The sequence below is a fragment of the Orbicella franksi genome, chromosome 14 (assembly GCF_964199315.1).
Source record: "Orbicella franksi chromosome 14, jaOrbFran1.1, whole genome shotgun sequence".
In the NCBI taxonomy this organism is placed as follows: Eukaryota; Metazoa; Cnidaria; class Anthozoa; order Scleractinia; family Merulinidae; genus Orbicella; species Orbicella franksi.
The window spans coordinates 18,581,509-18,605,965 of NC_138158.1; the positions used below are offsets into that span (position 1 = coordinate 18,581,509).

Here is a 24,457-nt window from a genome sequence, read left to right on the forward strand (position 1 = left end):
AATTTCTCTTGATGACGTTTAATATGGGTGTTATCTTCAAGATGATGTTTTTCAGTTTTCTCCTGGTTTTGATGGGAAGTACTTTTGTCGAAGGTAAGAGACATTTTCTGGAATTTTGGTATAGGAGATTTTCACGCGAAACCTAGCTAATTGAATTTTACAAAGATTCATGCAAATTTAAGAAGAAAAGAGAAATTTCGTCGTTGATACATGTAGGTGTGTATGCAGGTTTAAGAACAAAAAAGTAGTTTTGTTGAAAAGAGATAACAAGCTGGCAAAAACACTAGTTGATGACCCGTTTGATTTTAGCACGTGTGACCGTCGGTTAGCATCAAGTTAATGAGATTAAACTTGAAACAGGCAGCACAGAGGGCCGAATTTAACTGGCAATTAACGGCGTTCGTATATAAGAATTGATCTATTTAAGGCCAAATTGATTGGAGCACTGTGATTGTATCATGGTGTCACTAGCGCTACATTTTCGGGTTAATCCAAAAAACGACTTTAGAAGCGATTTAAATCGACACGGTTGTGGCTTTTTTATTAACACAATGGTGGAGGTGTTGGAATTGAGAAAGGCCGGTATGTATCAACGCCCGCGGTCTGGTGCCATCTTTGTCCTGTGTAAAGAAATACTCGCCAATACTGTTAAACAAAACCAAAGCAACAGGAAAAAAAACACACACACACACAAAAAAAAAACCCACAAAAACCTCTCCTCCATGTGTGGCCGCGGGTAGCTCATTCCATCAATTTGCTAAGTATGTCTTTAGAATACATATACAATTTAGGGAAATGTGATTGTAATTCCTCCCGGGGGGGCGGGGCACTGCCATATATGGGCTATATAGGTATGTGCCGCTGTGAAGGGTATGGTTTTCAAGCAGTTTACTCTAGGATAGGGTATATAAATCAGAGCGTTTGGGTCTAGAATAGGGTATCATTTTTCACAAAACTGACTAGTTGGTTGAAGATTTTATCTAGACCAAGGAAACCAGGAATTGCCACTCAAAAATATATAAAAGAAATCAAACCGGCAAGCTTAAATTTACGCAAGTCAGCCTCAATAGTGTCGATAGATGGGGGGATTTGGGGAGTTTACTCTAGTATAGGGTAGCAAAATTCAGCTGAACTAGCTCTGGTATAGACTAGGGGTTCCAGGGTCCCAGCGGCACATCCCCACCCAGGAATTCTCAAAGTACCCCCCCGGGTAATTCCTCCTGGTTCTGGTCGATGAGCGACTGATCAAATCTTCCAGCTGATTTTTAATACACTTTTATGTAATGCAGTGGCTTGTCCTACAAGCGTTTTTCACACCTAACCGCACGAATTTCCTCTTAACTTTATAATTACTTGAACAGTCAAGCGTGACTTAAATTACATATGCTATAGCCGCGATATAAGTTACAATGAAAGCTCTGGAAGACGCATGGTAATATCTTGGAAAATTCAACGATACTGAAGCCGCGGCTAAACGATAACACCTCTTTGAACTCAACATGTCTCAACATTGTTCGACGCAACATGCTGCTTGCGTTTGGCTACCCTGTTGCGACGTGTTGCGACATTTTGGGTGTCGTGGGCTCAAATTTGACCTGTTTTCAAGCGTGGAACCGGAAGCCAATGAAATTACAGGATCTGAGGAGGTGCCTGGCCCTGAAGAGCAGAGCTTTACTTTATGATACGGACTACAAATAGCGAATTTCTAAGAATACTTGCTCGCATCTCATTTCCGCCTAATAATATTTGAGATGGGTGTTATCTGCAAGATGATGACTTCAAGTTTTATCCTGATTTTAGTTGGAAACAATTTTGTTGAAGGTAAGCGACATTTACCAGAGTGTTGATGTAACAAATCTTCATAGAAACTTCAAGCAAAATGGAAAAGACACAGATGATAGAAATTCCGTTTTCAATGACAGTATACCATAACGACAAAACTTGGTTTACTGAAAAATAACAACTATTGGAAAACACTAGCGAGATAATCCGATTAAATTTAACAAAATCACGAGTGTAAACATAGCTAAGTTGATGAAATTTTGTCCAAAAGTTATTATGGCAATCAACGGCCTGGAGTCCGTTATAAAAAAAAAAAAACATGACTATATGTTTATAGCACAAGTGCTAGTGGGGCCGAGCAAACGACTGAAACAAATAATTCAAACTGAGCATAACATTGTTAAGAATCCCAACTGACCGGAGACAAACCAGTTGGCTATTTACAAGGAGGAAGTTATGGAGTAAGATTATAAATATATCTCTGTTTAAGAGAAAATTCACTCGAATCCTTTGATTCTGATTATGAAATTTTTCCTGAAATGGAAAAGAAGATTTGACAAACGATTTTGATTGACACGGTTTTAGCTGTTTTATGAACAAAGCTGGCTTGCATGAACGCCCTCATCTCTGGTACCATCTTTGTCCTGTGTGAAGAAAAACACGTTAATGTGTTTGAACAAAACTAAAGCATCAGGGGCTTTATATTTAAAGGTAAAATTTTCTTAAGGTGTTGTCGAGACAGCCGTCTTAATATTTTATACTCCTTTCGAAACACTTAAATAAATAGTGAAAGTAGTGATGAAATGAAATTGATGGAGGAATTTTACCTGTGTTTGCACAATTTCTCTGAACTTTGAAATTTATTTTCTCGAGCTCCCATGGGAAACTGTTTTTGGTGTTATTTCAGGCAATTATTTAGATCTTTAGCTTTATGGTCTGGTAATACGGGCAACATTTTTCTTCAACTTGTCTCACAACATTGTTGCATTGCAAGTTGAAGCCCTCTGTTGCGCGTATTACCTCGTTTGTGACCAGCTTGTCTCGCAGCAAAATACAGTATTGCAGGTTGAGGCAACATGTTGCACAAAGTAGAATCGAGTTCTACTTTCCGCGACAAATTTTAGTTTTGCTGCTCGTATTACCACAAAGTTGAATTCAACGCTTGTGATTGGCTGTCGCGAAGCGCGGCAACGCGGCAAATAAAAAAAAAACATGGCGGACGGTGAAGACGAGCCTGAATTCGAAGTAGACCAATAACTCTCAGAAAGTCATAAATTTGCCCTGTACAAAGACCTCGAGGGCTATCATAGTCTTTGGGACACCTCGATTGTCCCTTCAAAACAAGCAGCAAAAAAGGCAAAAGGCTTGGAAGAACTGCTTCAAAAATACAACTTTTCGCATAGCTATCTGAAACGACACCGAGCTTCATACTGAGAGAACTTCGCTGGCACTGAACATTACGAATAAAATGACGGCCAGAAGTCGAAGTGGAAGCTCGTCGAAACGCTAAATTATATGAAAGAAGGAGCCATCTTTATTTACACACGATTGACCAATTATACGTGTAGAATTCCCCAGACTTGCATCACTGTATTTTGCTGCGAGACAAGTTGGTCACAAACGTGGTAATACGTGCAACAGAGGGTTTCAACTTGCAATTCAACAATGTTTCGAGACAAATTGAAGAAAAATGTTGTCCGTATTACCGGAGCTTTAGAGAATAAAAATAGGATTTTAAGGTACTTAACATTATTCTGGAACAGATTTTTGCCCAATAAAATAAAATTGTTTGATCTCCTATCGGATTTCATCTTGATGCATTGTTGAAGGAAACGCAATTTACGTTGGCTTCGGACAACTTATTCAAGACACAATGAAAAAATGAGAAACGCAGACCTTTTTAATTCAATCAGACTTTTTCTAAGTGTCACAGATAAGCTTGTTGGACGCGCGGTGGGATTAGTGCGCTCGTGTCCGGAGCGGGTGGCCCGGGTTCGAGCCCTGGCGTTGCGTTAACAGCTAAGAATCGCGAGATAGGCAAATATCGTGCAATATGCTAGTTATGCAACGCTGTTGAGTGATATATCGCGGAATAACCCACGAGTCCCTTGCATTTTCTCGGTAAACACACGACTCTTTAGGCGAGTCTGTAAGCCAGGAAAGTGTACGTTGCAGGTTAGGATATTCCACGGTATATCACTCAAAAGCGTTACATAACTATTTTATACCATGCCGTAGAAAATACGGTGGCTAACACCATAAATGCGACACACCCGCGGCGCATGATGGGAAGGTTGGATGAAATGCGGTCGAATATACAACGGCTTTCCCGTATTCTGATTGGCTGTATTTTCTATGGTAAGGTATAAAGGTTTATAAACAATTTGCCTTTTTTCAAACAGGAAAAACAGAAACGTGCGGCAAGAAGATCGACTTGGCTATAATTCTAGACGCGTCTGCGAGTATAGATGAAGACACTTTCAACCTGGCCAAAGACTTCGCCAAGACACTGTTGAGAAGATTTACAATATCCCCAGATAACTCTCGAGTGTCTATCGTGTCATATTCACAAAATATCAACGTACAATCTCGATTTTCTGATGATCAAGACGAAAGGAAGCTGGACGAAATCTTGAGTAATACTCTCTACGAGGCATCGTCAACTGCTACCGGAAAAACCATGCAAGTAGTGAATTTTGAAGTGTTTTCGACCAAGTCTGGTTCGAGAATTGGAAACCCTGGTAAGGAATTTATTGAACAAAAGTACAAAAAACCTCTGCCAAGGAGCCTGTTTTTAAACGACAACCTTATCTCCAGGTGGGAGGCGCGGTGGCCTCGTGGTTAGTGCGCTCGTCTCCGGATCGAACGGTCCGGGCTAGAGCCCTGGCCGGGGACATTGTGTTGTGTTCTTGGGCAAGACACTTTACTCGCACAGTGCCTCTGTCCACTTAGGTGTATAAATGGGTACCGGCGAACTTAATTCTGGGGGTAACCCTGCGATGGACTGGCATTCCGTCCAGGGGCGAGTGCAAATACTCGCTGCAGAAAATGGGATATGTTCCGGCCTGGTAGGCCACTTGGCTCATATGCAGACTTAAACTTTTTTCTCTCTCTTAAGTTGTGAGTTGTCGGTGTCTCCAAAGTACACGATATGATAGTGGACGATTTAAATCTCTTGGCTACAATATAGCTTAGCATGATTACAACATCTGTTGGAATTTCGCCCCAAAGTCTCATTTATTTAATATATTTTTCATTAACAATATCTTTATTACCTTTACAATACGTACAAATAAAACTTACAATACACTAGAATACAACAAAAGAAAAGAAGAATTCAGTTACATTCACAACTATAACTGCAAAAAGTTGCGTTATATCCACAAAGTAATATACAGTAAAGCTCTAAGTTACAAACTTCTTGTCAATTAAAGGTTTCCATTTATTGTAGTAACGTTCAGTTGAATTAGTCCTTGTTGATATTTGTTTTTCGATTTCGGCCTTGTTTAATTTATCACTATTGTTAGATAAGTACTAAAATACCTAGCCTGTCGTATTTGACTCGCTTGCTGTAAAGCATACCTGTATCTCAAAAAGTAGGATGTAGACACGTAATATACGCAAGTGACAGGAAAAGTGTTTTTGTCGCTTCTATACATAAAAGGAAAGCACATACAAAACAATAACAACAAGATGACACCTAATTTGTGAAACGCACCTGACGGAGTTACGAGGGAGTGTTGTGGTTAGCTGGTGTATGTAAATTCGGATCTACTTAGGTTGTTTAGAGTTATATATGAAAACTGTACAATGCTCTTTTTGTTGATAAAGGCAACTGCAGATTGAAAATTTTATGAGAAAAACGAAGAACAAAACATAAGGGTTAAGGCATAGCTCCAAGGGGCAGAAATTGACTTACGTTGTGATTTCAGTCTCCATGGGGCTCTCTTTTAAGTGCTCCGGAATGATTCCACAGGCATATCTTTTTTTTTGCTTACTACAAGATGCCGATTAATAACTTCAAATCCTAGTTCTCTGGCTTTTTTCATTGCTTTGATCAAAGTGCGTGACGTTCCTGCTGAATGGCTTTAGCGTAGTCCTGCGTGATGTAAGCATCCTGATAGGTTGTGGAATTTTTCAGATCTTTTTTCCTTGACGATACAAATCTCTGTCCTCGCTACACACAAATCTCGCAATAACTGGCTGCGTTTTTCCCACTGCAGGCTTTCCCACTCTGTGAACAGCATGGAATCTGACATTAGCGGCATCAATTTTCAGATCGTTTTGTATTAGATTAATGATCATTCCTTTGCAATCTTCTCCGCGATCTTCTGGTAGATTCATGAATTTCAAGTTTTCGCGACGCGTGTAGCTCTCTAAGGCGATGTTGTTTTCTTTTTCCACATTAAGAAGCAGCGTTGTTGTCTACAATTCAGACTTCAGCTCGTCAATTTCCCTTTGTTGAGAGTCTTTGACGTCTTTGCGGGTTTTCAGCTTGGCGGTATGATCGTCGATATGCTCCCAAACTTGCTCCAGAGACTTTTCAATGCCGCTGATGGTTGCTTTCAGACCATCCAAGTTCTCTTTTATTTCGTGGCGAAAGCAATCCATGTCTGTCTGGAGTTGCTCTATTTTGTTCTCCAATCTATCGCCCAAAGATTGGATTGAATCGACGATTTGTTTCAGGACATCATCAAGAAGGAACGCTCTGTTCTTTTCCGACCTCATGTTCTTTGCTTGTTGGCATTGCCGCCATCTTGGGTTTCTTCTGGTCTGTCGACGGTGGGCTATAAGAGAAAGAACTTTCTGCTCTCTTCTTGCTTTTTATTTTCATTAAAGGAAAGGCATTGGCCGATTTTTGAAGGCTTAGTGTGTTGTGAACAACATTTTTGTTGGAGAGCCGAATAATCCGGCTATATTCTAGAAGCTCTAATAAACGTGACCGTCCGCCATTATCCCAGTCGCGCATCCACGGCCCCCCAAAGTGTTATTGATGAGAAATTATTCTTATGTCTAAAGCACTTTCACGGTGTTGGAAACTAAATTTTGACAACACTCGCTATTCTGGCGAGTGACTCTCAAAATGCACTCGTCCGGCGTAAAATTTACAAGCCCTGAAAGATGCCTCCCCTTCCCCTAAAATATATCCGCACTGTGATTGAGACAAACCATATATTTTTCGGTATCTCGTCATCACGAGCGTGCGCTAATTTCGAACACTGTGTTCATCCTTTTTTCTATGATGGTCTTACATTCGCTGCTTTGGCAAAGCTCTTGTGATATTAAAAATTCGTTCCAAAAACCAAATTTTGGGACTGAAATGGGTTAATCTAATAGAGTGGTTTCAATCATGAGTCTCTTTAAACTAAAACCGAAGTAATCACTCTAGCCAATCTCAAAGGACGCAGAAAATAATGTGAAACAATAACAACTCGAGCTAAATACATGTAGCTGAAGCAACGCGCGCGAAAACGTGTGCCAGCGTGCCACAATTGATTTTGGTTTTACTTCTGATTGGATGAAATCGGGTAATCGGGTAGCGTAATAACGCAAAAGCAGATACTTTTCGACACCCAAATGAAACTCCTCCATGCATAAGGTTTTGCTCTGATGGTATCTCAATCCCTGTTCTTCAATTTGTTACAGACGCAAAGCAAGTGACTGTAGTCGTCACAGATGGATTCAGTGGTATGGGTTTCGAATTTGTAAAGCAGCAAGCTGACATGATAAAGTCGAGAGGAGTTGAAATGTTCGCGATCGGAATCACCAAGAGAATGAATGACGAGGAGCTGACGGCTTTATCCAGTCAACCTGTGAAAAATTATCTTCTTAGGCTAACTGGTTCCAAAGCAGTGAAAGGTGTAGTTAATCATATCGTTAAACAAATTTGCAAATAACAATGCGGGCTGCATATTCACATGCAAGTTCATCTTTTGTTACTGCGACTTCGGGTGTGACCCTGTTGTCTGCAATTTTGGCTAAAAAGCTGCAATTATAAGCCATAATCATCATCATCATCATCATCATCATAATTGTATTCGTAATTATCTTCCTCCTCGTCGTCATCTTTAGTTAAAATGCACAAGATCATATTCATAACATGTTATAACAATAACAATAAAATTTATTACTTATTTTCCATAAAAATAGTCAAAAGTGCATTAAAATTAGATGAATTCTTACAAATTACAAATTGAGAATTAAAACTTCCAACGCATCTTGGAATTCAAGACCTAAACTCCTGTAATACATTCGAGAACTTGACTCACAATAAAATCTGAACAAAAGGCCTTAGAGAACAAATGAGACTTAACTAAACGCTTAAAAACGATAAAGTTCGTAGCTTGCCTCACTGACAAGGGAAGGCTGTTCCACAAGACTGGGGCTGGAACCCTAAACTCGCGATCAGCCATAGTCTTTTTCATTCTGAACCGAGGGCTAGCCAGCATATACCATTGTCATTCCGACGCAGTTGATAATGCAAAGCCGGCAAGATCGAAACCAGATCCACAAGAGAACTAGGGGCTAAACCCTGAAGTATCTTAAATGTAATAAGAAGAATCTTAAAATCTATACGCAAACGCAGTGATAACCAATGAAGTTCTCGAAGCAAGGGGGGTATGTGACAATACTTAGCCACGCAGTAAACTAACCGAGTACACTTTCATTCATAACTCTTTGAAATTTCCTAATTTGATACTCCGAAAAACCATAAAATAAGCTATTACAATAGTCAAGCCTACTTGTAACAAACGCGTAGACAAGCCTTTCAGTAGACTCCCGAGACAAAGACTTTCTAACATGCCGTATATCGTACAGGGCCGGGTTGTTCGAAAGCCGGTTAACGCTAATCCAGGATTAAAAGTTAACCGAACTATTAATTTTTCTTGGATAAAATTATTTTTTTTACGTTTTGTGTAGTTTGAGCTTAGTCGAGCTCAAAACTGATGGACAAACAGTATAAACAGAAAACCTCACCGAAAAGTTACAAAACTGAGATCAAATTTCCTGCTAATCCTGGGTTAGCTTAATCGGTCTTTGAACAACCCGGCCCAGATAGTAAAAAGCGCTACTACAAGCGTTAGTTACATGAGTAAACGCGTGCAGATATGAATCAAACCAGGCACTCAAACTGCGCTCTGGAGAGACGGGAGTTACCAAGGTTTGACCGACCTGAATCTTGACAACAGACATTTCAGATAACAGTCGTTCTGTAGCAATGATCAAAAACTCAGTTTTTTCATCATTTAAGGACAGCGTATCATCCCTCATCCATGAGCGAACTTCATGGTTCCATTTTTCAATCGCGATCACAGCCTCAGCCTTTGCCTCACTGGAGTTATCAGCAGGATTAAACGAAATATATAGCTGTGTATCATCCACGTAGGTGTAAACGGATGGCAGATGGGATTTCAGAATATCAAACAATAGACTCGGGTGTACCTAATTCTCACTATAATGATGCCAAACCAACTAAACTTAACTTTAATATTTAATACTTAAACTTTTCTTAGTTCAAAGGGAAATTTAACAGAATTGTTACCGACTCCGTCGCTGTAAATTAAAACAAACAGGAGCCATGGGCTTCGAAATAAATCAAGAGGAATCAAACCATGCTGCTTGCAATCCCAGAAAATGTCCCTGACGTTAAAATAAGTTCGAAAAGCATCTTGTAATGGTGTCAGTCTCTCATTTACTGAATTCTCCACCAGTGTCAATCATATCTCTCACCCAATCAGAGAGCACGCTCATGTCACTATACACACCAAATTTATTAGGCTCTCCGCACCCTACACCCCATGAAACAATCCCAGTCAGGAACGAGACTCCACGCTCTTGGCAGGCCAACGGTCCTCCACTATCGAATTGACACGGCCCCACTCCCCCCTCGGCCGGACCTGCGCAGAGAGCTCTTTCGTGTATGATGCCGTCATATATCTCCGGGATATTACACAACTCTCTGGAAACGAGGGGAACCTTGGCCTCGAGAAGAATTGACGGATGTGGTCCATTGGAGGCTAGTCTTCCCCAGCCGGTGACGTGACATGCAGTGCCTGGGATAAAACTTGCTCCGCTTGGAAGCAGGCAAATCGGAAACGAACAGTTTGTTAATGGCAAAGTCTGTTTCAAGAGAACCATGGCTGTGAAAAAAGGAAACTATTCAATGAGGATTATTATATTCACATGGAAGGCGAAGCTTGAAAACAAAGGCGCTAGAAATAGTTCTGTGCTCTGTTTTATGCCACCCACTCAGGAATCGCGTGAGGCACTAATGCGATAAGTTTCGTTGCACAAAAGGCCATTGCATTTGTCATCTTGGTTTAATGGCATGTACATGCTTTTGTACAAAGAAGCTAACCTCATCAAGCGCATCACGCTCGCTGAAAAATAACTTAAAAACTAGTCGAGAGCTAAGATTATGTTTGTCCCCACTGCATTTCGCCAAAACACCACAAGATATTTTATGAATACAGACATACAAACTTGTCTGTGTTATAGTACTTTTGTCGCTATACTCTCTACATTTATTGTACTGTGCTTCTAGAAACGGGAGCGGAGGTGTGCAAGCTAAGTCAGGATATCAGCAAGCATTTGTGTCACGTTGGCACGTCACACAATGAGTTGCGAGTAACAAAAAGAGGTTTTACGTAATATATCAAACACTAACGACCGTGTTTGACCACATTTCCAAACACCGAAAAGAGAGTTTAACATTGTCTTAAGTGCTTGATATATCTTCTCAATCAAAACTTAAATTAAGGAGAAAATGGAGAAAGAAAATCGTAAAAATCTATGTTAATTAAGATCAGATATCCAAACACCGTCACAGTCATGATTTTCTTTGTTTAAACGGGATGAATTATTAATGGCTTCGAGAGATGTCTTTCATGTACTTACCGACATCAAAGTCTGAGGGAAAGCTATAAGTTGGAGCATTAGGTTTGTACTCTGGGTGAATCAGAATGTTGGAGATTTCTAAGCTTCGCTTGAGAGATCCGTTCACCATCAAACTGTCTTCACCTACAATGACACTCCAGTGGGTTGGAATTATATCTGTGAAACAGAATAAGAAATCTGGTCACATGTGCAACTTTGCATACGTCGGCTGCGACCCCAGTACGAGCAGCAGTCAGAAGTGAGCTGTCCTACCGAAACGACACGATAACAGTCTTTTTCTTGGCAGCCAACAAAAGAAAAGACATTGCTAAAGTTGCTTTGGCGTCTTCTAATAGTAAACTCGAGAATTCCGTGTTTAATTTGACGAGGTCCGCATATTTTGTTCAAAATAACACAACTATTATCCTACCCGGCGACACTCGACGAACTTCGAGCGAGTTGCCGTGCCAGACGACGGAGATTCATTTTTGGCACCAAATTAGAAGCTTGGAGACACAAAATGTTTCATATTTTCAATTTTTACAATTTGATATGGTTTTTGGAATTGTAAATCCCCTTTATCTACGGTGAGAAAAGTTGCCTGATTTCAATGCCTTTCCTGTTAACTTACATTGACGTCAGGACAATAAAGTTTTTGCCGTCTGCTGAATCCTGATTGGTCAATTCAAATTTTCGGCGCGCTAGCCGTATGCAAGGAAAGTAAGCTAGTAAACAACTAGCTGGGGTGGGAGAGACTGTGAGCTGACCTATCAATGGGTCTGAGCCTCATTACAACTTCGTAAGTCTCAAACCCAGGGCTAAATATCGCTAAATGTCTTTCCTATTGGAAATTTGTCGATTGATGTTATAGCTTAGACCTGAACGACTTGACCGACTTAAAGTGAAGCCTTGGAGCCGATGGTTCATAGCTGCCGGAGCTTATCCCGGTTTCTTATCCCGGTTTCTTATCCCGGTTTCTGAAGCGGCTAGGAGTATTTCTACTCCCCCTGGACGGGATGCTAGTCTATCGCAGGTCACTACCCTAAAATTTGTTAGGTTTCCCCAACAATTCGCCGGCACTCATTCACACTCCTGGGTGGAGAGAGGCACTGTGACAGTTAAGTGTCTTGCCCAAGAACACAAAACCGTGTCCCCGCCCAGGGATTAAACCCGGACCGCTCTCTCCGGGGACTAACCATGAGGGGCACTAACCATGAGGCCAACGCGCCTCCCACTTGACCGACTTGACGCGTACTTTTTCACAAGGTACACTGCCCGGGGATGGCCTATACGAGGAGATTCCGCCCCAAAGGGGTATCTTTTTCAGGCCTCAGGTATCTACTGAACAGGGTAGGGATTTCACTAGTTGAGGTATATGAAAGGGTAGGGAAATCTGTCATCTAGGTATTTAAAGAAGAATTCGATTAAAATACTTCTATTAGACACACCTTGTGGATGTATTTGGGTAGAAACTTCATTCCACAGGGTTTAGAAAAGGGATGCGCTGCTGGAAAGCACCGGGGTACACTGCCTTAATATCTCTTATGTGAATAGCCGAAGTCAACTGAGCAAGCTATACTTGTTTGCTCCCGAAATTGGGCCCATTGTGTTATTTTTGTGAGGTTCAGCTGTACGCTTGATGTTTGACGAGCTGTACGTCGAGTTGTAAAGTTCATATGATCGGGAAACTCATTTCTAAGCATCTCGGCTCATTTTAACAATAAAACAAATAGCATTGGCCTACTGAGTTCCAGTAAGCTATTCTCTTTGCGACTTGTATTGCCATATTTCTCACTGGCGATGTGTTTGTAGTTACCCTTCTGTTCAACTAGCGATTTAAGTATTGTTGGGTTGTGGAACACCAAACATAGGTCTTAATACTAATTCGAGAACCAATTGTAAATTCAAAAGATCTGTTTAAATTACTTACTGAGTGACGCCGAGGAAACGACGTGGAGTAAATTTGATTTTTAAGCAGTACATGCCTACATTTTTTGGCATAGAAAAAAATGAATATACAAAACCTGAATCAAAACAGTGTGCTGCAGTCACAATCCAGTCAGCGGTAACCAAGGAACCTCCACAGACTTGCTCACCATTTGCGATCAGAGCTACTTGCCAAGGCCAGCGGCTGACACTGCAGGCTTGTCCTCCCACAATTCGTCTGGATGCTTCTTCCAAGGTCTCGTTTAAAAACTGTCTTCCGCATTCCTGACCTAAAGAAATTAATCACTAATACTTTTAGCTGTCATTTGGGTTACACTAGTTTGAAATTAGCTTGGGGGAAAAGAGGTCGCTAACTCAGAAACTCTTTGCGATGAATCTTGTACGATGTCTCCTAGGACAGATTACCAGGAACCATTTAAGCTGACAACAACCCCCAATTTTTTCTGTCTGTTTTAAAAACGAATGCATAATGTGGTGAAATTTGATATTGAAGAAATTGATTTCTGTGGATTTTGTAGAGAACGTGAGCTACCTGTAAACTTGAAAACTTAGCCATTAAGTTTATAGGGACTACCGCTGGGGCTTGATTTGAATTGGGCTTTTTTAAAAAATTTTGTTTCGATCGTAATCCCTACTAACTCGGCTTCCCTAGTTGCAATCATTCTTGTTCATATTCGTTTTTCATGATCAGTCACTTTTGTGGCGTTTCATTCTACCTTAGACAATTACTAATAGAATACTGTTCTAAAAGACATGATCTGGCCATGCTTTAGAAAATTTCAAAATTCACATTTCTGAACACCATACAATCACATTATTTCATTAAAAGACGGAGTTGATTAGAAACGTACCGCTCCCTTTCAAGGCAAAAATGAAGAACACACAACAGAAAGTCCTCTTAATGTTTTCCAGCCTTCCAATTCCTTCGACCGGCAATCGTTGAACATGTATGTAGTGAAGTCGACGAGATGTAACTGTTCAGTTTTACCACTATCAGCTCAATAGTTGACCCAGAAAACCCACATTTAAACGCATCGTTGTAAAATAGACATCAATTGGACTACAACTTTGTATCGACTGAATTTTCCTATTGAGGCCAAACCAAATTGAGTGCCTTCTTATACCCCGAGTCTGAAGTCTTATAAAGTATTTATTGCAAGATACTTGAACCGCACTGGTAACTAATAATAAAGAAGGTTCACCCTAAACTCTTAAAAGATTCCTCTGCGAAACGCGAGCGATTTTAGGGAAAGGGTTGATATTTGTTTTACAAATTATTCTAATTGAGTATATTTTATAAGCACATATATTACCAAACATTTAATTATCAGGGTGCTATTTTTCACGCTTTGTTTAAGAAAGATCTGCTTTACGCTAAGAAGTTGCTTGTACTAGAGCAAAGGTTACCACACATGATAGTGCAGATAAACTGAAAGCTGTCGTAGCATTTATCTGAAACGTTTCTTTTAAATTGGAAGAAAGCGTGGTCAGTTTTTTTTTATGACGGTATGAATTCACGTCTGTGGATGCGAATTTGAAATGGATCCCAATTGGGCGAAGAAACAAACAAACAAACAAAAACAAAACCACCTGGCGGAGGACCGTGTTAAAGGAGCTGGAAAAAATGGTCTCTCCCGGGTGAAGCACAGGCACACTTGACACGGTTCAATGACGGGTTTGATTTGACCGCGGCCTTATGTCCCCGCCGAGACGGAAAGGATAAGCAAGTCAATTACTAAGCATGCGCATGGACCAAGTAGCACATACCAAACACACGATTCTTCTTTACATTCAGCATTTATTTATTCATTTACTTATTATTGTGCAATTTATATAACAATAATGGTAGCACTGTAATTGCAATTTTCTTAAATAATCTAGAGTGTAAACAGATGTATCCTTATTCGTGTTTAGTTACCTTTTCTCTGGAGGGAACCTCTAATTCGACATGGAAAATAGACCATTATAATTTTACATATTCTTGACATTATATATGGCCCACTTTCGAGTTCCCTAAAGCCTCTCTATCAAAGTGAAGCCTGGTGCACAACCATTCATTTGAAAACGAGTTTAATTTGCATGTGAATGAAATCTCATTTTCATATGAAAGGATGGGCACCGAGACACCGAGGCTAACGGTAATTCAGAAATGGCCTGTTGGAACTAGTCTTCCATAGGAGCTCTTGTGGGGGGGGGGGGGGGGATATCATTAAAAATGAATTAATTTCATTTGCATTGAAAAAATTCTCCTTGCTTTAACCTTAGTTACAAGCTTGTACTATTCCAATACCAAGAATACGTAAATGGTTTAGTCTATGCTCTGATGCCGAGGCTGTGCAAAGATGTTGGCCGGGTTGTTCAAAGCCTGATTAACTTAACCCAGGATTAGCGAGAATTTTGATTTGAGTTTTTTAAATTTTCGGTGATGTTTTCTGTTTATACTGTTTGTCCTTCAGTCTTGAGCTTGACGAAGCTCAAACTACACAAAACGTAAACAGTAGAAAACATTTTTACGCAGTAAAAATTAATGCTTCGGTTAACCTTTAATCCTGGGTTAGCGTTAACCGGCTTTGGAGCAACCCGGCCCTGTGTACCTGATCGGGTTGTCGCTCGATTTTGAAATTTTGTGCACAAGCTACTGAACCAATGAACGACGCTACACTGACGAAACTCTGCTGAGCTATGCCACAAATGGGTTTGTTTTGAACCGAATGACTTGAAAGCTCTATCATCTCTAAGAAGTTGTCTTTTCTAACTTATACTTCTTCTCAATTTCTGCCTTCAGTTATTTCATTTTATTTTAGCTTATACATGTAATTATAGCGCTCTTGTGTCATAGAAGCAATACACTGACACACAAAAAGAGCCGCGTACGTAAATGAGAAAAAGTTTTGAGCGCTTTTTGTTTTTTACGAATCAACGCGTCAAAGGAACCTAGTGTTTCTTTAAGAACCATCCAATAATACTCTTTCTATTTCCGGTTTCTTCCACTCCCTCGCGTTGGCCGATGGCTTTGAGGATCTTGGACTGTTCTTTCAGCATGGTATGTATCTCCTCAATCCTGCGATATTAATAAGAAAACAATTATCGAGACGCGTAATAGATGAGGCACAACGCTCTCTAGCTTTAGTAGCATTTTAGGGAATGATCCTTAATGTGGTGACTGAAGGCTTTCGCAAAGTACAAGGGCTCCTACAAACATTGCTAAATTATTAAAGTAACATGAAACAACGGGTAGCATTACTCCCCGTTTTAGTGGAGGGAGGGGAGAGGCATTCTCTTATATGGGCTATTGAACTGTTTTTGGCCAAGAACACAGAACTCTCCCAATCGACGAGAGGTCATTTTAGAGGTTTTTGACGTACGGGGTATTAAGGTAGAAAATTAACTGGATATAAGATATTTGTGGGAAAAATTAATTGGATAAGGGATATTAAGAAAAGATTTTCTGGGATATCGAGAGGGAAAATGTTCAGGTTTTGAAATTAAAATTTACGGGATACGGGGAATTTAGGCCAAAAATTAACTAAGAAACAGAGCTACGACCACCATTTACGGTGAGCTTGACGCCTAATATCGTGAAATAAAGGGTGTTGCCCTTAAACTGGAAATACTCGTATGTATGGTAAGTCATAGACCCATGCAAAAACGACTGTTAAAGCTCGGCCATGAAAGGGCTGCTGTGCTAAGGCATTCTATCATTCCTTTTCAGAGTAATACTGTCAGCGTTAAAATTTCAAAATTATTTTACAACATAGCAATTTAAACGGCAATGCAATGAAAATAGAGAAGCAGCTGATGTCAGAAGAAAGAAAACGCCTTGACTAAAATGAATTCAACAGTAATACTGAACAGTACTTTGAATCTTGTTCCATCATCTTGTCAATAATGTGTCCCATGACTGGAGGAATACTGTCGTCATCTGCTTTGGTTTCTGCTTTTCCAAACCCAATGAATTTCTCGTACAGCTTAATTGTAACAAGAAGAAGAAATCAAATAAATATGTCGATAAAGACCTGAAATGAATGATTGACTGGCGGACTGGCGGACTGGCCGACTGGCCGACTGGCCGACTGGCCGACTGGCCGACTGGCCGACTGGCCGACTGGCCGACTGGCCGACTGGCCGACTGGCCGACTGGCCGACTGGCCGACTGGACGACTGGCCGACTGGCTGAATTGCTGAATTGCTGACTGAATGACTTACTGACTGGCTGGCTGGCTGACTGACTGACTGACTGCCCGTCTGACTGCCTGAAATCCTTTTATAGTGTAAATCTAGCGCTTCCGTCTGCAAAGTGGTAACTAGAACATTGGAGCCTCTACATTTCCATCCCAAAAGCTGAGATAAACTTTAAAGATGACACATCGGGAAAAAAAAGCCTAAACTTTTAAGTTTGTCTTTTTTCGTCTCCAGTTTAAAAAAATGAACTTATAACTTATCGTGATCTTTATAAAGTTGATTTTAATATTCCCCAGATAATATTCTAACCTTCGTCTGAAGCTTGGATTTCCTGTTCGGAAACTCTTCGTATTTGTCAACCTGGACTCGCCTTAAAATCCACTGTGGAAGGGATTCTTCAATCTCCAATAGTAATTCGACCTTGAAGTTAAATAGTACATGAAATCATTTGAGATTAAGTTACAAGTTAAATTTTCTGCCATTCAGTCAAATGTTATTGGTCAAAATTTTAGTCTATATCTCAGCAATCAATAAACTTTGGGGATCTCAGGTATCTGCTGCCAAAAAAACGCATTACCTCTCGTGATCATTTGACTGTTAAAATTTTGACCAACTTGCAGCTTTCACTTAGGCCGCGTCCACACAAACGCAGGTGAAATTTGAAAACGCAGCTTTATTTCTACGGTTAGCTAGTCCTTACCTTCCGCGATAATCCGTCACGAAAACAGAGCTTTTTGAAAACGCTCTTCAAACCGGAGGAATTGAAAACGTCGGCTTTGAGTCTTCATGTTGACTGAAAACATTTTGAAAACGGAGTTTTTTTTACAAACGAGGACGTCGAGATAAACATGTGATTGTCCTGTCCAAGTAGTCCTCCGACACAAATCCAAAATGACCTGTGATTGCTGCGTTTTTGTTTTTTTTATTCCTCCGGCGTAGGGTGGACGGAAAACATTTGATGCGTTCTCAGAATGAAGCCTCCGTTTTCAAATCCCTCCGGCGTCGTATTTGGGTAGTTAGTTCAAGCTGAGTTTGTGTTCGTTCTCTAAATTACTTCCTAATCTAAACTATCTTTCATGTGTATTTTTAAAAAATAATATAGATTTTGTAAAAAAAGGTTCAGGAGAAGGCGACTGCTAGCGCTATAATTACTACTTCTGGGCTTTTTACTATTCACCGGCAAATTAAAGTCTTTCACCTCCACTTATTAAAATATGTAAAAGTACATTGCATATTGTATACCTGCATGACGTAACGAGCCATGACAGACTTCTGCTGTATCTTGTCGATGTCTCCCACAGCTAAACCAATCTGATGTTAAGAAGGACAAAATTCATTCAAGTAGACAAACAATGTTTACACACAATATGTACTATAGCTTCGAAAATAACAGCTTTTCTACATAATCCGAAAAGCTAGGAACGAGTTACCAAGATTAAGGTGACTCGCACACTTCTACAATAACACTAAATGTCGTTCTTAAATTTTATTTTATATTTTCAAGGTGTGGTGGCAATACAAAGACATCACATTCTCTGTACCAAGCAAGTAAAGCGCTTAAGACAACAACAACAACTTTAACTTTTTTGACTCATGCCTAAAGTTTAAGTGTACAAAAAATAAGTTTAAATAAAATCGAGTCCATGACTACCTGAAATGACCTTAATAGGCTAATAAGACTGGGCAGCCATCCTTTGTGATTAAAGCAATTCTTGCAACACACACATTCGCAAAAAAAAGACTAGTTATACATACAGATGTAGTGAAAAATAGTTGGATAATTCAGCGAATTGACGAGAATAGTTAAATACAGATATTCAGTATGCACTAATAGCTTGCAATAATGTTTGATTTGTTTTTTTTTCCTAAGTGGAGAGGCTACTAGAAGAGGCTGCAACTTCTTAATTACTCTGCAATGCAGAGGGCACATGGCATAATCCATCTAGCGTCTCTTGGTAAATGACGTGGTGTAGGGTGTCACTGAAAATGTACGGGTAAACACCGATTGCAATAGCTCTTTTACGAAAATAGGTATTCTTGATTAAGAAAAAAATGCACAAATAACTGTCTGGGGATACTTAACAGAAATCGTGGAGGAGTGTCGAATGTCGAATTCAAACAAATGAAAAATCTGGATTTTCGAGTTAAACCGCCATGCTATACATGTGCAAATAGATGTTTGAGGCAGGTTACATCGCAATATGCTTTACAACCCGGGCTAGGAAACTCCCATGTAAAAAGAACGGGGTGCTCATGGAAAATTTTGAAAAAAAGAAAAAAAACCTTAAGAGGTACCAAGATCCTGTATTGTGGGAGTGGCTTGAATTTTTTTTCACCTCTATGAGGTGCCAATTCTAAATCAATACAGTATCTCCTGTAATATTTTTTTGGCTTAACACCCTAAAAGGTACACTAAAAGCTCCAGCTGAGGACCTTTTGAGGCTGATCACCCTGAGAGATACCAAAATCGCTTTTTAACCCCTAAAAGGTACAACGAGCACCCCACCTATTATATAGCGGAGTCTATCCTGGAGCTTTACAAGCACTACTGGGTTCTCGCTGGGAGGAATTTGCTGCGTTACTCTAACTTGTTCTCCAAACTGAGGCTGGCTTTTATGGATACAACAAGAAAATTACTTACCAGCATGTTCATCAGGATGATAGGCATTGCCAGGCAAAAAAACACGAATACAGCGTTGGCGGCCAAGGGATAGTGCAGTTTGACGTCAGGAATGAAGTCTGACTCGTAGTTTAACTCACCCAGAGTCATAGCAAAGGTTTTCAACAAGGCGTATTCGAAAGTACTGAAGTTTTCCTACAAAGAGGAAGATGGCTCTTTTACTGGGGTTAACGCTAGATAAAAACATTGTAAGAATTTCAGTCATCCAATGATCATTTAGTCCGTCCGAACGTCCAAGCGTCCGTCCTTCGGTCTTCCTGTCTATGAGTCGGTCAGTCAGTCAGTCAGTCAGTCTGTCTGTCTGTCTGTCTGTCTGTCAGTTAGTCAATGTATCATTTCCCCAGCTTCATCTCTAAATGTCGCAATTTTGTTAAAATATAAAGGCTGATGAGATATGCGACCCCTACTTACTTACTTACTTACTTTGTTATACATGAGCAAGAAAAATGTTGTCCCGAACGCCACTACGAACAAAAAGAAGAGAAGCAGCACCTATAAAGTATAAGAAAAGTTTCTTATTCGTTTGTCCATCCTGTACGCTCTTCATGAAATACTAAAAGGATGAATAACTAGTACAGCGGAATCCCGGTTTTCTCGAGCCCTCGATTTCTCGAATCCCCGGGCCTCGAATTTCAGAACCTCTCGATAATTTGACTGAACAAAAAGTCCTCTTCCACCCCCCCCCCCCCACCCCCCTCAGTCGAACACTGTAATTTTATTGCAAATTTTTTAACCATCATGTCCGGCTGAAGCGATTAAATTTTACAAGCTCTCAACTGCGTGAACTTCAATCTTCGACGGTCCCGTCGAAGACTGTAGCTCATGCAGGCAGTCGAAAGTTTGTAATTTTTTTATCTTTTCAGCAAGAGACCGTTTTAAAATTTCATCCTGTTTTATCCTGGCTGCGCCCCTACAATATTTTCACTGTAATTATACCCCAGATTTCTCGAACTACCCGAAACAAATTTTCGTTTTCCTTGGAGGTTCAAAACACCGGGATTGATCTACTGCAACATCAAAGGTAGTGTGTTACGTATGTGGGTTTCGTTTGCTCCTTTTTGTACTTGACATGGATACAGGTTTAACACTATTTTTTTCTTTCGAGTTCTGATTTGCTCAATGTGATATTTGAATTTTCAGTAATTTGGCACAAGTGATTTCTTTGGGTCTGATTGTTCCGTCATAATGATATCAGCTTTGAAAGTGACGCGCTTATAAAGTAATATTTCGACTTTTTGCGAAGCTTCTTATCTATTTTGAATCACAACGAACGCGTTTGTGTGTCGTAGATATAATACACGAAAACATAAATGAATACCTGGAAAAGTGTTTTGAACATAGTGAGAAGCATGATCACGTACTTGCCATAGTAAGACAACCTAAAGCAAAGCAAAAAGCAGTCAAGGTTTGCCAAAAGACTAGAACATTTCAAAAATGTTTACAAAGAAAACTACGATCTTGTCGAAACATACAGATAGACAGACTGACAGGCAGACAGACTGACAGGCAGAGAGGCAGAGAGGCAGAGAGGCAGAGAGGCAGAGAGACAGACAGGCAAACAGGCAAACAGGTAGACAGACAGATAGGCAGACGATGGGCAAACAGACAGGCAGATAGACAGACAGACAGACAGACAGGCAGACAGACAGAAGATAGGCAGACGATGGGCAAACAGACAGGCAGACAAGCAGGCAGGCAGAGAGTCAGGCGGAAAGGCAGGCAGGCAGACAGACAGACAGACATACAGACAGACAGGCACACAGACCTACAGACTTGAAGGCAGGCAGTCGTATAGGCAGACAGCAGACAGACAGACAGACTGACAGAAATATAGAACGACAGACAGACGGACGCACTGAGAGACCTACAGACAGGGAGCTTGATACTTCAAGAATAAGAGTTAAGGGGTGGCACTGATTTGCCGCAAAGTGTGGAAAAGACTTCCGGTCGTCGTACCCCCACTTCACCATTAAGGAATATAAGCCACATTTAAAGATAATTATTGTCCTTATACCACTCGTTACACATTACCTTCTGAAATAAAGGACAAGATTGAGCCAAGCAAAGAACAAGGAAAATGCCGCAGCTTCAGGCTTGTAGTGTGCCTTACAAGCACAGATCGGAATAACAAATACCAGAGCTGACACGTAAATAACCCACTCGATGTAGTTTGTTATGGTTTTCCAATACTTGAGACGCTGTAGAAAAAAGCAAAAATGGTAATAGTGAATCTGTCAATTGATAAGGAGTATTGGTTGAACCTGCGGCTTTCGTGACCGACTTTGCCAAGCAACATGACATATTCTGCTTTCGTCACGTTGACATGAAGGTATTTAGCGTTCTCGTAATTGAGTTTTCTACCCCTTGATTGTAAAGGAGAATAAGAAACTATTCGAGCGATGACTTGAAGATGAGCCAAAATCTGCCAATAAATTATTCCTGAAAGGCTCTCAAAGTAGACTCTCTTCTTCGCAATTATACGTGACGACCAGTCATTTCCAAGAGACAAAAATTTGACTCTGAACGTGACTAGCACACATTATCAGTCACCAGTAACAGTCTTTAATATATGGCCAGCTCCATGAGCGGTTAAGATGAATCAAGTCCTGCGCTGTGATTGGCTACCTGAGCGGGCAAGATGGAGCTATCTTGGCCGCTCGGGACTACCCGCCGTGTCCCGCAAGAAAAATTTCCCCTAAAGCCATATAATAAATCCTTTATTGACCAAGTGTGAGGTCAAGAAGGCTGGATATTGGCCTCGTTCTTTTTTTTGCGAGTTTATGGACCTCGACTCCGTCACGGTCCATAAACACACCAAAAAAAAAAAAAAAGGCCAATATCCAGCCATCTTGACCTCACACTTGGTTAATAACCCATATTTCTTGGCACTATTCTTGGTCAACTATTTTTGCAATCCAATCCGGATTGGATATACACAAGTGGAAAAGTATTAAAAACGCCAACATATCTCTTCAGCATCAACAAAGATCATATCATAGACCAAATTCGAGCGCATCACTGAAGATTTGATTTAATTTGTGCAAAAAAAAAAAAAAACACAAGAGGACTTAGTCTTTTCTTTAGCTGGCTTTGAAGCAGTTGGCAGAGAAGTCACTGTTGTGAAAAGTAATTTAGCAATAATTATTTAGCTACTCTCTTACCTGTCTGACAATCTGTAACATCTCCTTTATGAGGTGAATGAAGGCGAAAACGATCACAAAGTAGTGCAGACCCACAACAGTCTAGGAGTAATAAGAAAACAAAGTCGCCTTAATTCCATAAAAAAACACAGCACACTGTGTTTATCAGGGTCACAAAATTGACAGGCCGGGAGCCAGGTTCACGAAGCGTCCCTGAGTTAAGGAACACTAAGCATTGTTCCCCAACAATAGGGTAAAACAACATTCGGGAATCATCTTCACAAAGGAAGACCTAGCGAATGTGGATCCAGTTCGCTTGGCGAACGGCACTGCATAAAGCTACAAATTGTGCATGGGAATGCAATGCGAAACTGAATTTCCCACAAGTAATTCTGAGTTCTCGAAAATATCAGTACACAAACTGTGAATGTAACTTCACTATATTACATTTATTTAGCAGTTATATAATCACCTTGTTGGAATCATTGCAAGATATCCCATCGTCATCGTGCCAGTCCTGTCGGGTAAATATCGTTGATGTTAATAAATCGAATTGAACTCGTAAACTGAGAGCAGTCTGGGGGTGGCTAAGACCCTAAAAGATAATCTACTTAGAACGGAGATAACAGCTTTTTTCATTATTATTTCGAGTGCACCCTAAAAGGTACCTTGACAGCTAAAAACAGCATTTAGTCTTGACCACTCTAAGTGAGACAAAAATCGGTGATTTACATCCCTAAGCCGGTGACCTGACGACGAGCATCCCCGACCTTTCTATATGGGAGCCCCCTGTTCCCCCACAAGTTTAGAGCGGCCCTGTGTTGCTTACCCATGGTTTGTGCTCGTAATAGCCAGTCCGATGCTTCGTCATGTTTTCAAACTGGTAATCACACAGCTCAAGGATATTGATCTTGAGGTATACTGCGAGGGCGGTGAAAGGCAGAAGGAAGGACAAATACAGGCACAGATTCACGATAAATGTTATCCACCCGAATTTCTTCCTGGAGAATGAAAACGAAAAAAAAAAAAAACACAGAATGAGCAAAAAAAGACAGATAACTAGTTAAGAAGTAGCTGCTTCATCAGTCTATTTGTGACAATTGACGTTTAAAATTCGGGCTTTGCCTCAGTAAAAAATGTTATTAAGATTTCCTTTGTTTTACGTCGTGGTAAATTTACAACGATTATAAGTTGAGTAAGGCACGAACGAGATTTGGAGACGAAAGTTTTGGACTTCAAATTACGGTGTTGCCACGGGCCACTCTCCCCGTTTCCAATAGTAACAATATCGTCGCCTGCAATTTCTCGCGCTTTGCTGCCAATGACGTCAATGCCGACAAGTTGCCGCTGGAAACGGAGTCAGTTGTCCGTGACAGCAACACAATTTGAACGTCAAAACCTGGTCACCAAACTTTCGTCGCGCATTACTCAACTGATAATCGTAGTAACAGGATTTTACACGGAGAATGAGCCAAACTATGAAGGGTGGTAGACCGATGACTTCCATTTGATGCGTTACGTATCGGCAAGTGATAAAAACGACAGGAAAAGCCAAAAACAAGTCTACGACAAATCCTTGAGTAAACATGAAAAAAAATCCTTAGCATGAAATCCTGTTCAGATGACGTTAGTATAGCTCTCCCGATATCCGTGCGGTGCTTGTGACTGGTTGTTATTTGCGCGCGAAAATTGAAAATCGAACGACAACCAATCAGAGACTTGGTCGGATCTCATTAGAACTACGTCATTAGAATGGAATTTGTTGGGTCCAGCCTCAGACTTTTCTCCGGCGAGGAAGAATAGAAAAGTCTGTGTTATGGTTTCTTGGGAAATTAGGATAATGAGCTTG

The 24,457-nt window shown here is 40.5% G+C and overlaps 3 protein-coding genes across 7 annotated transcripts in view; 1 reads left to right on the top strand and 2 right to left on the bottom strand.

Annotated features, from left to right (window-relative positions):
• The first annotated feature begins 551 nt into the window (after window positions 1–551).
• Window positions 552–7,810, top strand: LOC145467280 (matrilin-1-like). The gene is made up of 3 exons (XM_081450825.1): window positions 552–582; window positions 4,146–4,523; window positions 7,429–7,810. The coding sequence occupies exons 1-3, from the start codon at window positions 552–554 to the stop codon at window positions 7,677–7,679; spliced, it is 660 nt and encodes a 219-aa protein (XP_081306951.1). The 3' UTR covers window positions 7,680–7,810.
• A 1,410-nt stretch (window positions 7,811–9,220) lies between these two features.
• Window positions 9,221–10,889, bottom strand: LOC145467838 (serine protease hepsin-like). The gene is made up of 2 exons (XM_081451446.1): window positions 10,681–10,889; window positions 9,221–9,923 (listed from the first exon to the last, which is right to left on the bottom strand). Exons 1-2 carry the CDS (start codon window positions 10,787–10,789, stop codon window positions 9,472–9,474), a joined length of 561 nt encoding a protein of 186 aa, XP_081307572.1. The 5' UTR covers window positions 10,790–10,889; the 3' UTR covers window positions 9,221–9,471.
• Window positions 10,890–13,737: 2,848 nt separating this feature from the next.
• LOC145467151 (transient receptor potential cation channel subfamily A member 1-like) overlaps window positions 13,738–24,457 on the bottom strand; it is a 51,682-nt gene continuing 40,962 nt past the window's right edge. For 4 of the 5 annotated variants that reach the window (XM_081450693.1, XM_081450692.1, XM_081450695.1 and 1 more), the window contains exons 19-29: window positions 23,438–23,609; window positions 23,081–23,125; window positions 22,630–22,710; window positions 21,500–21,666; window positions 20,787–20,847; window positions 19,892–19,960; window positions 19,430–19,603; window positions 18,031–18,099; window positions 17,098–17,208; window positions 16,465–16,574; window positions 13,738–15,667 (exon numbers count right to left, since the gene is read on the bottom strand). In XM_081450693.1, the coding sequence (XP_081306819.1) occupies window positions 15,541–15,667; window positions 16,465–16,574; window positions 17,098–17,208; window positions 18,031–18,099; window positions 19,430–19,603; window positions 19,892–19,960; window positions 20,787–20,847; window positions 21,500–21,666; window positions 22,630–22,710; window positions 23,081–23,125; window positions 23,438–23,609 (1,186 nt within the window). In that variant the 3' untranslated portion in view covers window positions 13,738–15,540. Of the gene's footprint in view, window positions 15,668–16,464; window positions 16,575–17,097; window positions 17,209–18,030; window positions 18,100–18,649; window positions 19,604–19,891; window positions 19,961–20,786; window positions 20,848–21,499; window positions 21,667–22,629; window positions 22,711–23,080; window positions 23,126–23,437; window positions 23,610–24,457 lie in introns of those variants that run through there. The other variant, XM_081450697.1, reaches the window with a different exon arrangement.

Coding starts and splice junctions, on each gene's coding strand:
- LOC145467280 (XM_081450825.1), top strand. CDS start 552: ATGGTGGAGGTGTTGGAATTGAGAAAGGCCG. Junction 583..4,145: donor GTTGGAATTGAGAAAGGCCG/GTATGTATCAAC, acceptor TTCTATGGTAAG/GTATAAAGGTTTATAAACAA. Junction 4,524..7,428: donor TTCGAGAATTGGAAACCCTG/GTAAGGAATTTA, acceptor AATTTGTTACAG/ACGCAAAGCAAGTGACTGTA.
- LOC145467838 (XM_081451446.1), bottom strand. CDS start 10,789: ATGGTGAACGGATCTCTCAAGCGAAGCTTAGAAATCTCCAACATTCTG. Junction 9,924..10,680: donor TCCCTCAGACTTTGATGTCG/GTAAGTACATGA, acceptor CTTTTTTCACAG/CCATGGTTCTCTTGAAACAG.